At 47.9% G+C, this 12,086-nt stretch overlaps 1 protein-coding gene across 1 annotated transcript in view; it reads left to right on the forward strand.

The window, feature by feature from the left end:
* Positions 1–7,616, forward strand: part of TMC3 (transmembrane channel like 3) — a 36,278-nt gene extending 28,662 nt beyond the window's left edge. The window contains exons 19-22 of the mRNA XM_010955146.3: positions 308–386; positions 1,558–1,600; positions 3,010–3,265; positions 4,862–7,616. Of these exons, the coding sequence (XP_010953448.2) occupies positions 308–386; positions 1,558–1,600; positions 3,010–3,265; positions 4,862–5,696 (1,213 nt within the window). The 3' untranslated portion in view covers positions 5,697–7,616. The remainder of the gene's footprint in view (positions 1–307; positions 387–1,557; positions 1,601–3,009; positions 3,266–4,861) is intronic.
* Positions 7,617–12,086: the final 4,470 nt, after the last annotated feature.

The raw sequence follows: 12,086 nt of genomic DNA on the forward strand, positions 1-12,086 counted from the left end.
CATCCGTTTGTTTTAACTTAAAGAAAAAGAGCAGCAAGCAGTGGATCCAATATTCCTAACATGACACACTGTAAGATGCTCTCCTGTCTTCACATCTTCCTTATCGCTATCGCCCGTGCAGAATTCCAGGTCAATGCAGGTGGCTTTGAAAAGCAGCCCCTTCCCAGTGTTCCCCAGCTTGAGAACTCACGGATACCTTTTGTCCTTGGGGGACAGTGGATGGTTCGTGGGCAGCCCACCTCTGGCAGGGAACGTGGCTTTTCAGTTGGATGAAGTACCCTCACTGTTCCATGCTGTTCCGTCCTAGCATGCTCATCTATTACCTTCAGAGCATCGCAAGATCCTTGAAGCTCAGCAACCACCAGCTCAGAATGCAGATCCAAAACGTAAGTATTGTGTAACCTTTGTGCTTGTGAATGTGAGTCAACCATCTGACTGATTTCACCGGCCAGGGAATACAAATGAGGTCACATTTTCAAATTACCAGGACTCTTGGCCACTTGCTAGGGCACAAGGCTGCCCCTCCCTACCAGGTTGCCCAGAGCTGTTTGCAAGAATACCCTGGACAGCTCCCAATGGCCAGGAAGGAGCCTGCCAAGGGCCTTCCCTCCTCTCCAAGACAACTTGCCGATGCCCTGAGCACTTCAGCACCCCTCTTGTGGCCACATCAAGCTTGCAAGGTGGTGGACTGTTCTCCTGCTGTACTGGACTGGGCGGCGGGGTGAAGGTCCCTCCTCAGTCCCGTGTCAGTTTGGACATCTGAGTCCAAAGGCACTGTTTGGAACCAAAGGCACACCTTTTTCATACCTTTTCAATTCTAGTTGTCATTACCTTCTCTCCCATCTGGGGCTCAAACCACAGATCTCTAGACAGCCAGAGGGAGATCAGCACTCCCCAGTTCCATAATATCTCCTCCTCTGCACAGCCAGATGCTCCCCTAGGGCCAGGACTAGGTGGAGGCAAATGCCAAATTGAGACGCACACGCTCTCAGGGTCACACCGACCCTGCATTCTCACAGCCCCAAGAGTGAGCACCTCCTTGTATTTGATCCCAGTTACCCGACTGCTTCAAGTCAGCCCCAGAACCTCATGCAAAAAATTTCCACCTTTCCCAGTTTAAAAAAAAATAATTCTCATGAATATCAATTCATGTGAAGAAACACCAACTCATTGCATCAATAGTCAAATAAGACATGCACTAGGAGTTGCAAAGGGCATTTTTAGGGAAATATGCATCTCCTCCATGTGGTTGAGCCATATTTTCTCTTTTGTGTCTCAGGCAAACCATTCTTAGTGGAACTAAACATGGTCTATCAAAGAGCTGCCCCTAAAAATAAAGCTTGCCAGGGATAAAACTGCAGAGCTCAGGTGTCAGCATTGATTCATTCAAGTACCAGGCCTGAGTCCAGAGCACGCTGTCCCCAGGTGACAGCAGTAGCTCCGCCATGGCTCAGCATCTGAGCATGATGCATACGTCGTCCCCGCCCCCAAGAACAGGATTTGTTACCCCTTCCTGCTAACCCCCAAACAAACATATGATTATCATTTATGTTTTAGGCAAGATCTGAAGATAAGAAAAAGGTTGCCCAAATGGTAGAAGGTAAGTACAAACAAAAATTCCCACTGTCTCATTAAAAACACAGCAGTTTAAGGGACACTACTGGTAAAAAAATTCCTGATGAACTGTGGTTTTCACGACTAACTAGACACACTAAAGTAAAATCTAGGGATAGAAATGTTGATCTAAATCTATGATTTTTACATCCTGCCCAGGCCTGTGAACAACCCCAAAATATGTCTGAAATCAGAAGGAAATGTTGAAGTAGGAGAGAAGCACAAAAACCTGGGGAAAACCCGTAAGAGCATCTCGGCCCTGTGCACTGTTGCACACTTCCTCTCAGTGGCCCACATCTTCCTGACAAGGCCCCCTCCCCAGGGTCTCTGCCCCTTGAGTCGTGTCCTTTCTGGGCCGCGCCTGCAAAGCAAAGCCACGTGGGCAGGTCCAGCCGTGAAAAGAGATTCCCGAGTGAGAAACCCAAACCCAGCAGGCACGCCTTCTCCTCCCGTCTTCTCCAGCTGCACCTGGACGCGCTCGTTCCCGTCCCATCGAGGGAAAAGGAAAGAGCCTCCCTGCACAAAGAATGGAAATACGAGGAGCAAAAGGCTGGTGTGGGCTGAAGGGAGGACAGAGCGGGCAGGTGCAGCTGGAGGGAAGCAGGTGGGCCACTTGGGGCCACATACCGGTCCTGCTGTGAGCTGGAAGGACCACTGGGCAGTGGGAAATGGCACAGTCCATGTTGTCCCCCAGAAGATGAAAGAGAATGAGATCCAAAAAGCCTCTGTGGGCCCACTCTGTGTGTCCGCCTTAATGCAGAGCCACGTGGGAGAGGTCTGATCCCTTCCACGAAAACGCCTGAGTAAGAGTCAGGGGGCCTAAGGGTGGTGGTTGCCCCATCCAACAGCCTGCAGGTGAAAACTGCTGGGGAGAGAGACTGCAGCTCCTGCTGTGAAACTCCGCTGGAACTGTCAGGTCTTCTTTGCTAATGGAGCATAACTCAGTTTAGCTCCACTTGTCTTCAAAAGCTAGGGTTTCCATAAACTCTCAGGGTAGCTATAGCCTTGTCCAGTGTCCACTTACCAGCTCAAGACCACAATGTTTTTTCAGAACCGTTTCCAAAAAATCGTAATTATCATCTAAGCTTAGTAGATAAAGAATCAGAGCCCCAAAGCTGGTGAGTAACCCACTCGGCCTCACGGGGGCATCAGATGATGCGTCTGCAAGCTTCCGGGCGTGTTGGCTTCCTCCTGCACAAACCTGCCAGCCCCGGCTCTCTGTGAAGCAATGATCTGAAGCATGGAGTGTTTGTCGCCCATGGGTTAGGTGTGCCTGCAAGTGCGCACGGCTGCTTGGAGACGCCCCGTTGGAAGTCAGGACACCCCTGCAGCTGCACCAGCCTGAGTGTGCCCTGCCTTGGGCTTGCCTTCTCATCACCCTCCCTCTTCCTGCAGCTCGCATCCAAACCCAAGACGAGAGCACCAAGAGGCTTCCAAAGGACAGCGATCTCGGCAGCCAGCTGTCCTCCACTCACCCGGCGACTCCCCAGAACAACGGTAATGTGGTCAGTTTCGACTCATCAAGCAGCAAGAGTAGCAGGATAGAGACCGTCACCCACCCCGCGCCCCGGAGTCCCCGGCCAGGGCCCGGCAGTGCCACCTCGCCCCTCCCTGGCTTCTCCAAGTCCAGGCTGGAGCCCAGCACTACCAGGTGAGCTTACCTGCAGCTCGGCAGGAAACCTGCCTCCTGGGTGACACCTACCAGTGACGGCCCAGAGCCATAAAGCGCAGAATGAAAAGCCACCAGGGCTTCAAAGGTCTTAACAGTTTCAGGAAGTGAGAGCCTTGAATTCCATTTCTGCCTGAAGGCCACAAGGTCAAGGGCTGCCACAGCTGACACTGAGAAGAAATGAAGGGGCGAAGTTCACCCAACAAGGCAAACTCTTCCTCCTCGGCCTCCTGCCGTCTAACCGTGAGCCAACCTTCCTGCCACCCTAGGGTATTTATTTCCATAGCCCAAGAAAAGAGCATGCCTTAAAAACGCTTTTGTCCTTTATTTTTTGCACTCCAGACTGGCCAGATATTGGCAAGATGATCTTTTAGCTCTAGGCTGCCAAGTAACTGGCAGGTTCACCTCCACATGACACAGGTCTGTTGCTTCAGTCGTACCTGCATACGAGGAGGGCAGGGGAATCCTGCACGGCTTCCACGGAGGGAGGACATCCAGAAGGATGTGCTGACCCCAGCTCAGCTGGAGAGTTACATCTGAACTGAATGTAACACGGTGAAAGCAGTGTAGATAAAACATAAGGGGTTTGGGTTTTTTGGATTTTTCAAAAAGACAATGACTAAGTTAAGAACGAATTTGAAGTCTTGCTACATGAGGAGTTCTTTTCTTGTATCTATTGGGCTTTGACAAGGAGGAGGGATTCCAATAGTCTTGGGTAGGTGTCAACTGAAAAAAAAAATGCACAACCTAAAAGTTGAGAATTATGTTTTATTCGGTGGACTTACTAAGAACTATGGCCTGGGACACGGCCTCTCGCATAGCTCTGAGGGACTGTCCCAAAGAGGTCAGGAAGGAGCCAGGATATACAGAAATTTTTTGCTGGGAAAAAAACCGCAGAGTATAATATCAAAAGATTAATTAGCACTAATTACAAAAAAAAATCCTGACATCTCAAGTTAGTGGTTTTAGTGCTTGTCTATGTATGGGAAGAGGCAAGAGTCTGGGCTCACTGCAGTCATTTTTTTGATATGCATCTTTACTCTCTAGGGCCAGTATCTTGTTTTTCTCTATCCTGAATTCCCCTCAGGGTGCACCGTCAGGGCTACTGCAGTGGCTGATGGCTTTCCATCCTTTGTTTACTGAAATGAACTGGGACATTCTTTGCCTACGTAGGCTACAGAGGAAGTGTCCTAGAAGCTGGACAGCTCCATGGCAGAGGTGACGAGGGGCAGTGTTCCCATTCTGTGCTACACATGACTAGTCCCACTGTGTGCTCCTGGACCAGAAAAAGGAGGGCTCCATAATGAACACATTAGCACAACACTCTTTGCCCTCCGTGGAGGTTCACGGTGCACAGCGTCACACTAAGGCTCCTGAGAATTCCAGCAGGAAGGGAATCTGTTGAGCCCAGTCCTCCAAGTGCTCCTATGCGTGGAATCCACCAGACACCCATGAACATTTTAGAACCAGCTGCAGTGAAAATGCAGCGAAAACTGCTGCCCTGGGTCTCTGTGCTGGGATGGCACGGGGTTCTGAGAACACCCAGGCCCCAGATGCTTAACCACCTCTGTCTTTCAGGTATCCACATGCAAGCACAGGTGAGCTTCACAGGAGCAGATCCTGCACACCTAGGACGTTTACAAAGCACGTGGAAGATGTTTACTCAGAGCCTCTTTTCCAAAAGGACATTCAGCAAATTAACCCTCCTTTTCCTGGATCCAGGGTCTCGGACTTGCTGCCCCATGGTCGCAGGTCCCATGCCCCCAGATACTATATCGTTAATGAACGTGACTCTCACCAAAAAAACCGGTCAGCTTTCTGGCCCGAAAGACACTTCAAGGTAGATGCTTTTGAGGACACGGTGGAGATGTACCCCAGGAACACACGACAGTGTGTGTCCTGGGCCTCCCGCCAGCCTCGCTCTCCACAGCTAAGTGAAGAAGAGGGCGAGATTCTGAGGAGAGAGGTGTTCGAGCAGGCTTTCCACCCACACTCCCTGACTGACCTCCACGGGGCTTCTCATTTTTATGTGGGCCAAAGTTTAGAAAGCCGGGCCCTGACCTCCGAGCCCCAGAGACGGACACATTACAAGTCTTGGAATGATGGTTTCGAGGGCCATCTTGACAGGCCGATGTACATGCACAGAAAGCCACGCTCCCGGAATTTCCAGTACCCACAGCACCCTCTGAAGCCCAGAGTTAAGGCCAAGTTCGAGCCGTCCCTCACAGAATCCGACTCCATGTCAGCAGCGTCCAGCAGTGACCAGCAGAACAGCAGCGCTGACCAGTACCTCCAGGTCACCCGCAGCCATGGCAAGTTCCTGAGGTCTGCGGGCCAGCTCGGCAGGAGGAAGGCCCTATCTCGGCAGGAGCTGACCACGGATCTGCATGACCTGGTTTATTCAGACGTCTAGGGCCTTCTTCTGGAGTCCCGTTCGTAGAGATCAGAGCCCCATTAGAGTGCAGCATGGTGTGACAGTGCATGGTCCCTCCCCTGCTGGAAACAGAGGTGAACACAGCCAGGAGCTGAGACCCCCGGGGCCTTGCGCAGGCCGCTGGCCGCAGCCCCGAGACTCACACAGCTACGACTCCCTGTTCTACACCAACCACATGCGAGTGGGCTGCGTCCAGCACCTCGGGCCCGTTAGGCCATCATTTCAAAAACCTCAGTCTTTGACCTCCATTCAGGGTGATCACAAATCGTTGGCAAGGCAGACAGCTCATCTAGTTGCAGAAGCTTCACCCGACGTGTGTGTGCTTGTCCTCGACCTCACAAGTGAACTGTTTGTATTGTGATGTTGTCTTTCAGCGAACAAAACTCAGCCCTCCCTGACAAGCACCCCGGAATGAGTGGGCCGCTCGTAAAGATTTCACAATGCTCAGTTATTTCATATCAATAATCAGGTTAGTAATGTCAAGAATAACTAAAATTTATTGAAAGCTTACCATACTGTTTACCAGGCTGTGTATCTGTATTAATTAGGACACCTGGGTTGGAGGCAACAAAATTCCCAAGGTTTCTTGGTTCCTTTAACTGGGAGGAGTGGGAATCAAGCTGGCTTCAGGCTCAGTTGGACCCAGGCGTCAACTATCTTCAGGATTCTGTCTTTTCAATTCTCAACTCTTTCTGTTTGTTGACCTCGTTTTTGCCTACTGCCCACAGGGTTCCTCCATGTAGGTGGAGGAGGAGTGTACACCCACAGAAAGTTCCATGTTGATGGCATCCAGACAGTGAGCCCCAGGGAAAGAACCAGGGTCGTCCCTCCACACTTTTATCTTCACCCTCTTCCATGTGCTTGGTCTCGGGCCGTGGCCGAGAGCTCCCTGGGACACTGAAACGTATTTGGGAAAAGCCTGGCCCTGCTTCCAGACACCTGCGTCTGTGTGAGAGCGGGGAGCCGCTCCATCAGGATCAGAGACTCAGCAGGTCCTGCCGCATTCCTAAGAAAACCCGAGTCTCGCCAGTCCATGTCCAGGGCTGCGAGTATGTGTATTGCCTTTCAGTGAGCGACTCCAGCACTGAGTACTGGGCTGCACTTCAATGTAGAGAAATTTAAAAGAGGCAGAACGGCACAAGCGCCCGTGTCCCCACTGTGTCGGCAGCTGTTGAAGCTTTATTCCCATCTGGCCACTTTGCTATCATTATTAAAGGAGATCTTACAACTGTCATCAGAATCTGCTCTAACCCCCACACTTAGTTTCATTCCCCTCCTGCCACCAGGAGTTCAGCCTGGGTCCATTCAGCCAGCCGTGTATGTCGTATGCGTGCATGTAAATATAGATGTATAAGATTCATCTACCTTACGTGAGGATGTCTTACTTAGGTAAATGCTGTCATGCTGCATGTATCGTACATATTTTCGTTTTCGAGGTCAGTTGAAGAAATATACAGATCCAGCTCACTCACAGCAGCTGCGTAGTATTTCATCATATGAATAAACGGTACCATATTGATCCATTTCTTACTGATGGACATTGAAGTCATTTCCACTTCTTTGCAGCTAAAAATAATGTTGCACTGAACATCTTTCACACAGCCTCTGCTGCCCGCGTGCTTGTGTCGACTTAGAAGCGGATACTGGTCCTTTGAAAGGAGACCTCCCTAGCTCACAGGGGAGGAGCACGCTCAGCTTTCCTAGCTGATCCTTTATGAGTCTGCATGTGCCCAGACCCCACGCAGACTCCCTCTGCAGAGGATGGGGGGGCATTTTTTTTCTTCCCAGCCTCCCCAGTACTTGATATTGCCACACTATGTCATTTTTACCAACCTGATGGAAAAAATATACGTGTTCCAAGTTGTTTGAGTTATTTTGCATTTCTTTGATTGGTAGCGTTTTCCCCTCTGTTGACCAGCCATTTGCATTTTTTTCTTCTCTGAACTGGTTGTCATTTTTGGTCATTTTTCTGTTGACAGGAGCCATCACCTCTAGCCTTTATCAAGTTTCAGCAGCAGAAAGCTCTATATCTACACAATCAAAATGCCTTTGCGTAACTGATTTCACAATATTCCTTTGGCTTTGAGGAATAGTCCATGGCGGGGGTGGGGGCGCGGGGAGATGGTTCATGTCTGCCTGGGGCTCCGACTCACTGGGGACTTGTTCCCCAAGATTATTAAAAGTCTCCCCTAAAAATACGTGTATAACAGACTCCTCTCAGGTCTCAGGGATCAGAACAGTTGTGTCCATTAAATATGAAGAGTGAGTCCTCTTGGTAAGGACAGTCTGATACGCATCTAAGGATGATTCCCTTGGTCGCTCCTTATCTTTCTGAATTCGTGAATGTCAGGCAACTTAGGGAAAAGTTTCCTATGCACCTCTGCAAGGCTAGCGCCCCTAGTCTGAGGCAGTATTCCTGTTTTCCTGCTATTCTGCATTTGTGTTTCTCTTCTCTTTAGGGTTTGTAGGTTATTGTGTGTGTGTGGTGTGTGTGTGTGTGTGTGTGTGTGTGTGTTTTAACCTTTGCCCATTCCATTGTAAACACTGCACATCCTTATAGGAGGTAAGAATCAGTAAAACATACGAGCAAACATGATCTTTAAGAACAGAAACTGGGTGTGGTGTGTGCCACAGCTGTGTCACTTGCTAGCTACGTGACCTTGGACACCCTACGTGGTCCTCAGTTTCTTAACCTATAAAATGGGGAGAGTTGTCTCTACTGCTGCCAAAAGATCGGCCCCCACCCCTGTGGAGCCGAACTGAAACTCAGAGACAGGGTCTTAGTGCATAGAAGCAAAGAGACAGCTTTATTACTTTGCTGGGCAAAGGGGACTCACAGCAGGCCAGCGCCTTCAACACTGTAAGCCCTTCTTGGGGATGGGGCAGAGTGATTATATAGCCATGGCTCAAACAATAAAGCATAACAATCAACAGAATTATTTTCTTCTCATAAGACTCAGTGGCGTCACAGTGTCTCCAGGTGACCAATTCAATAGAGGCTAGTGGTTGTCGCTCTTTCCATCTCTTTATCTTGTAAGTGCCCGTGGCCTGGTCTTCTTGGTAATTCAAGCTATTTTGTAAGGTTACAGTCCCATGACCTCCCTGGAGACAACTCAGAAAGCAACTATGATTATTGCTTTCGATTAGTGGAATAAAGCAGAGACAATCAAATTAATAGCTTCATTTTAACAATGGGCCTGGAGCTGTGAACAGCAACCGGTCAGTCAGGTTAGCTGGCCAGCTTAAGAGCGAGCAGAAGATGCAGCAGTCTGTTAGCCTAAGTGCGGCCATTTTATTAATTCTCCTTCACTGCCTCGTGACGTGTTTGGTGCTGTGAGGGTTAAACGGCACAGTACAGGGTAAGTGCGTAGGACAGTGGGTGGCGAGCCGCACCTGCTGATGATCAGCTGTTGCTCAGTGAAGAATGAGTAAACACACACATGTTTGCCGAGGGCGCTCACAGAGCGCCTGCCGGAGCTAACGTAGGAAACACACATACAGTTCATCATCAGTGTCTAGGTAGAAAGCAAACTCCATTTAGGAGCTTTTAGGATTGGAGCACTTGTGTTACCAGTCACAAGTTTGTACGCCCGACACACTATGAGGTCGAACAAACTGAAAGGTCAGAGTTCGGAGCAGAGAAAGGTTTATTGCAGGGCCGAGCAAGGACGACGGGGTGGCTCATGCCCAAGAAAACCCTGAACTCCCCAAAGGGTTTCAGTAAAGGCCAGGTAAGGTGGGGGTGGCTCACAGGGTGCCTGATCAGCTGGTGAACAATTATCTGATTGGTCGATGGTGAGGTAATGGGGCTGTGAACACTATCAATCTGAGGCACCCCAAGGTCTAGGGGCCACGTGTTCTGGATCATCAAATAGTTAATTTCTTCGATTTGGTGGCAGTTTTTAGCATCTGAAAAACTCAGGAAATATGCATGAGATACTGTTCTCTGAGTACTTCAGAAAGGAGCTTACAGCAGAGGATATGGGGGAGGGGGCTGTCCCAGGAAGCTCCCAGAAGGTCCTGCTTGGCTACCTTCGGACACTGGGGCTACACCCCCTTGGTGGTCTGGCGGTGGTTTGGGTTAGAAGTCACTGGGCCCCATGCCTCATATACACCAATTTAAAATTCAGCTAGCATTTCAGTGAGGTCTACTCTGGACAACTGGGTGACTCAGAGGCCAGAGGACCCCTTGAGAGGGGCTCTGATGGATGGAATCTACAGCTGTCAGTCATTCCTTCTACCCTGTCAGTCTCACCTGGGCTTCAAGCAGCTTGCTAAATAGAGAGCCACCCCAGGCCCAGCCGAGCAGCTGTGTAGGCAGCTCCCACCCTCCACTGGCTCCATGCAGCTGCTCATCCTGCCCCGTCCCGGATTCCAGAGGCAAAACAGAGCAGACGCCTGCCCACAGCTGTCCCCACCTCACCCGCGCCCACTGCCAGTGTACGTAGGCCTCAGGGATAAACAGTCTGCTTCTCCAAATGTTTCATATATACCCAGGACTTCCCATTTTCTGGCAGCAGAGATTAGTCTCTTACAGTGCTAGAAAACTTTTTAAACTCATGCTCCATTTGGATAAGCATAAAAATCTCTTGAAATGTCAATGTCTACCAAAAGTCATTTTCTACAGCAAGACTTACTTTCCCTCAGCTTTGTTTTCGTGGTGTTTTATCCCCAAACAAAATTCTAATAGGCTCCCGACTGAAAGGGTCTCAAGCTACGGCTTTACAGACACACTCTACATGGAATTTTTTAATTATGCTTTTTAAATTTAAGAACTACCTGTTAGTAATTAATATATTAAGCAGTATATGATGATATGAAATGAAAAAGAAATGTCCTTTGGTATTACCCCCTACTGTTAACAATTTATTCTGTTTATACCTTTCTAGAAGGGACTATTCTAAACATATACATATATAAACATGTACAACATATATGTAGACATAAAAATAAAAACATATACAAGCACATCTCTAGTAATTTCTCTTTCCCGCCCAAGATTTATATGCATGATATATGATATGTATATTATCAATAGGATATTATATATAAATGTTTACTGTATGCCAAGCAATTCTCGTTGCTGTTCCTTTACTAAACCCTTTAACTCACATGTCAACCCTACGAGTTAAGACTAGTATTTTTCTCATTTTCCAAATGAGGTCGCAAAGGTCTGGAACAGTCTCTAACTTACCAAGTTCATAGATAGTAAGTGGCGATGCTGGGATTTGAACCCTGGGCCATCTAACTTGAGCAGTGATCTTCTTATCTACAGAACTGTTGTCCTTCGATTTACATATTTTGACTTTATATATTATGGATATCATTCCCTGTCAATGCACATATAAAACATTTTATTTGATGGGGTAAGAATTTAAATAATTTTAAGTAATTTTTAAAGTTAAGTTTGAAATACCATTAATTTCCTTCATAGAATGTGAATTGCTCTTGGTTAGACTAATTCACTGATAACAACTCATACTTCTAGTCACCTGGGCTCTACTGGCATTTCTGATTTGTTCCAGCCCCACATTCCTTCTTCGGTGCCACATTATTTTAACGGATACGTAACAATCCACTAGATGAATATCCTGTAACTTTGTTTAATCTATGGACTAAAATAATGAGTTGCTTCCAGTTGTAAAATCTATCTCCTACATCTTTGTGCAGGAGTTGCTGTTTCAAAAAACAAGCAAATTAAAATTTTCATGTTATTTTGCCCTCAAACAATTACATAAATTTACACTCTCACCCACAGTGTATCCAAACAACTGTTTCTCCATACACTCACCACACAGGGAATTAACAAGCCTCTCCAGATTTGTCCCTCAGGTAGGTGTACAAAGTGCCCCCTTGTGTGAATTTGTAATTCCCTAACTGTGAGGGCGGTGCTGCATCCTTTCACATCTTTGTTAGCCAGGTTAATTTATTTTTCTGCCAAGTGCCTGTTCATATCTGACACATTCTTTTTGTCTGTTGGGTGGTTTGAAAATGCCTTAATGATTTGTAAGAGCACCTTGTACATTAAGAAAATTTACTGTTAGTTAAAACATGCTCCAATTTTTCCCCTCAGACTATAGTCTGACTTTTTATAATATTTTGATGTGTTTAATTTTTTAAACGTGGTTAACATAATGGTCTTTTCTTTTATAGCTCCTAGGAACCTTCACATGCACTCCTTCACTAGCCTTTTGCAACAGCACAGGGAGACATTATTATTGTCCCATTTCACCTACGGGCAAACAGGCTCAAAAAGGCTGAGTGACTTGCCCAAAACCACACAGTGAATCGTGGGTGAAACTGGGTCTAGAACTTGGACTCCCTAATTCTCCATCCGGGCTCCTTAACACCTTGGTAGCCCATCACATC

Source organism: Camelus bactrianus, chromosome 27 (genome assembly GCF_048773025.1).
Source record: "Camelus bactrianus isolate YW-2024 breed Bactrian camel chromosome 27, ASM4877302v1, whole genome shotgun sequence".
Lineage (NCBI taxonomy): Eukaryota > Metazoa > Chordata > Mammalia > Artiodactyla > Camelidae > Camelus > Camelus bactrianus.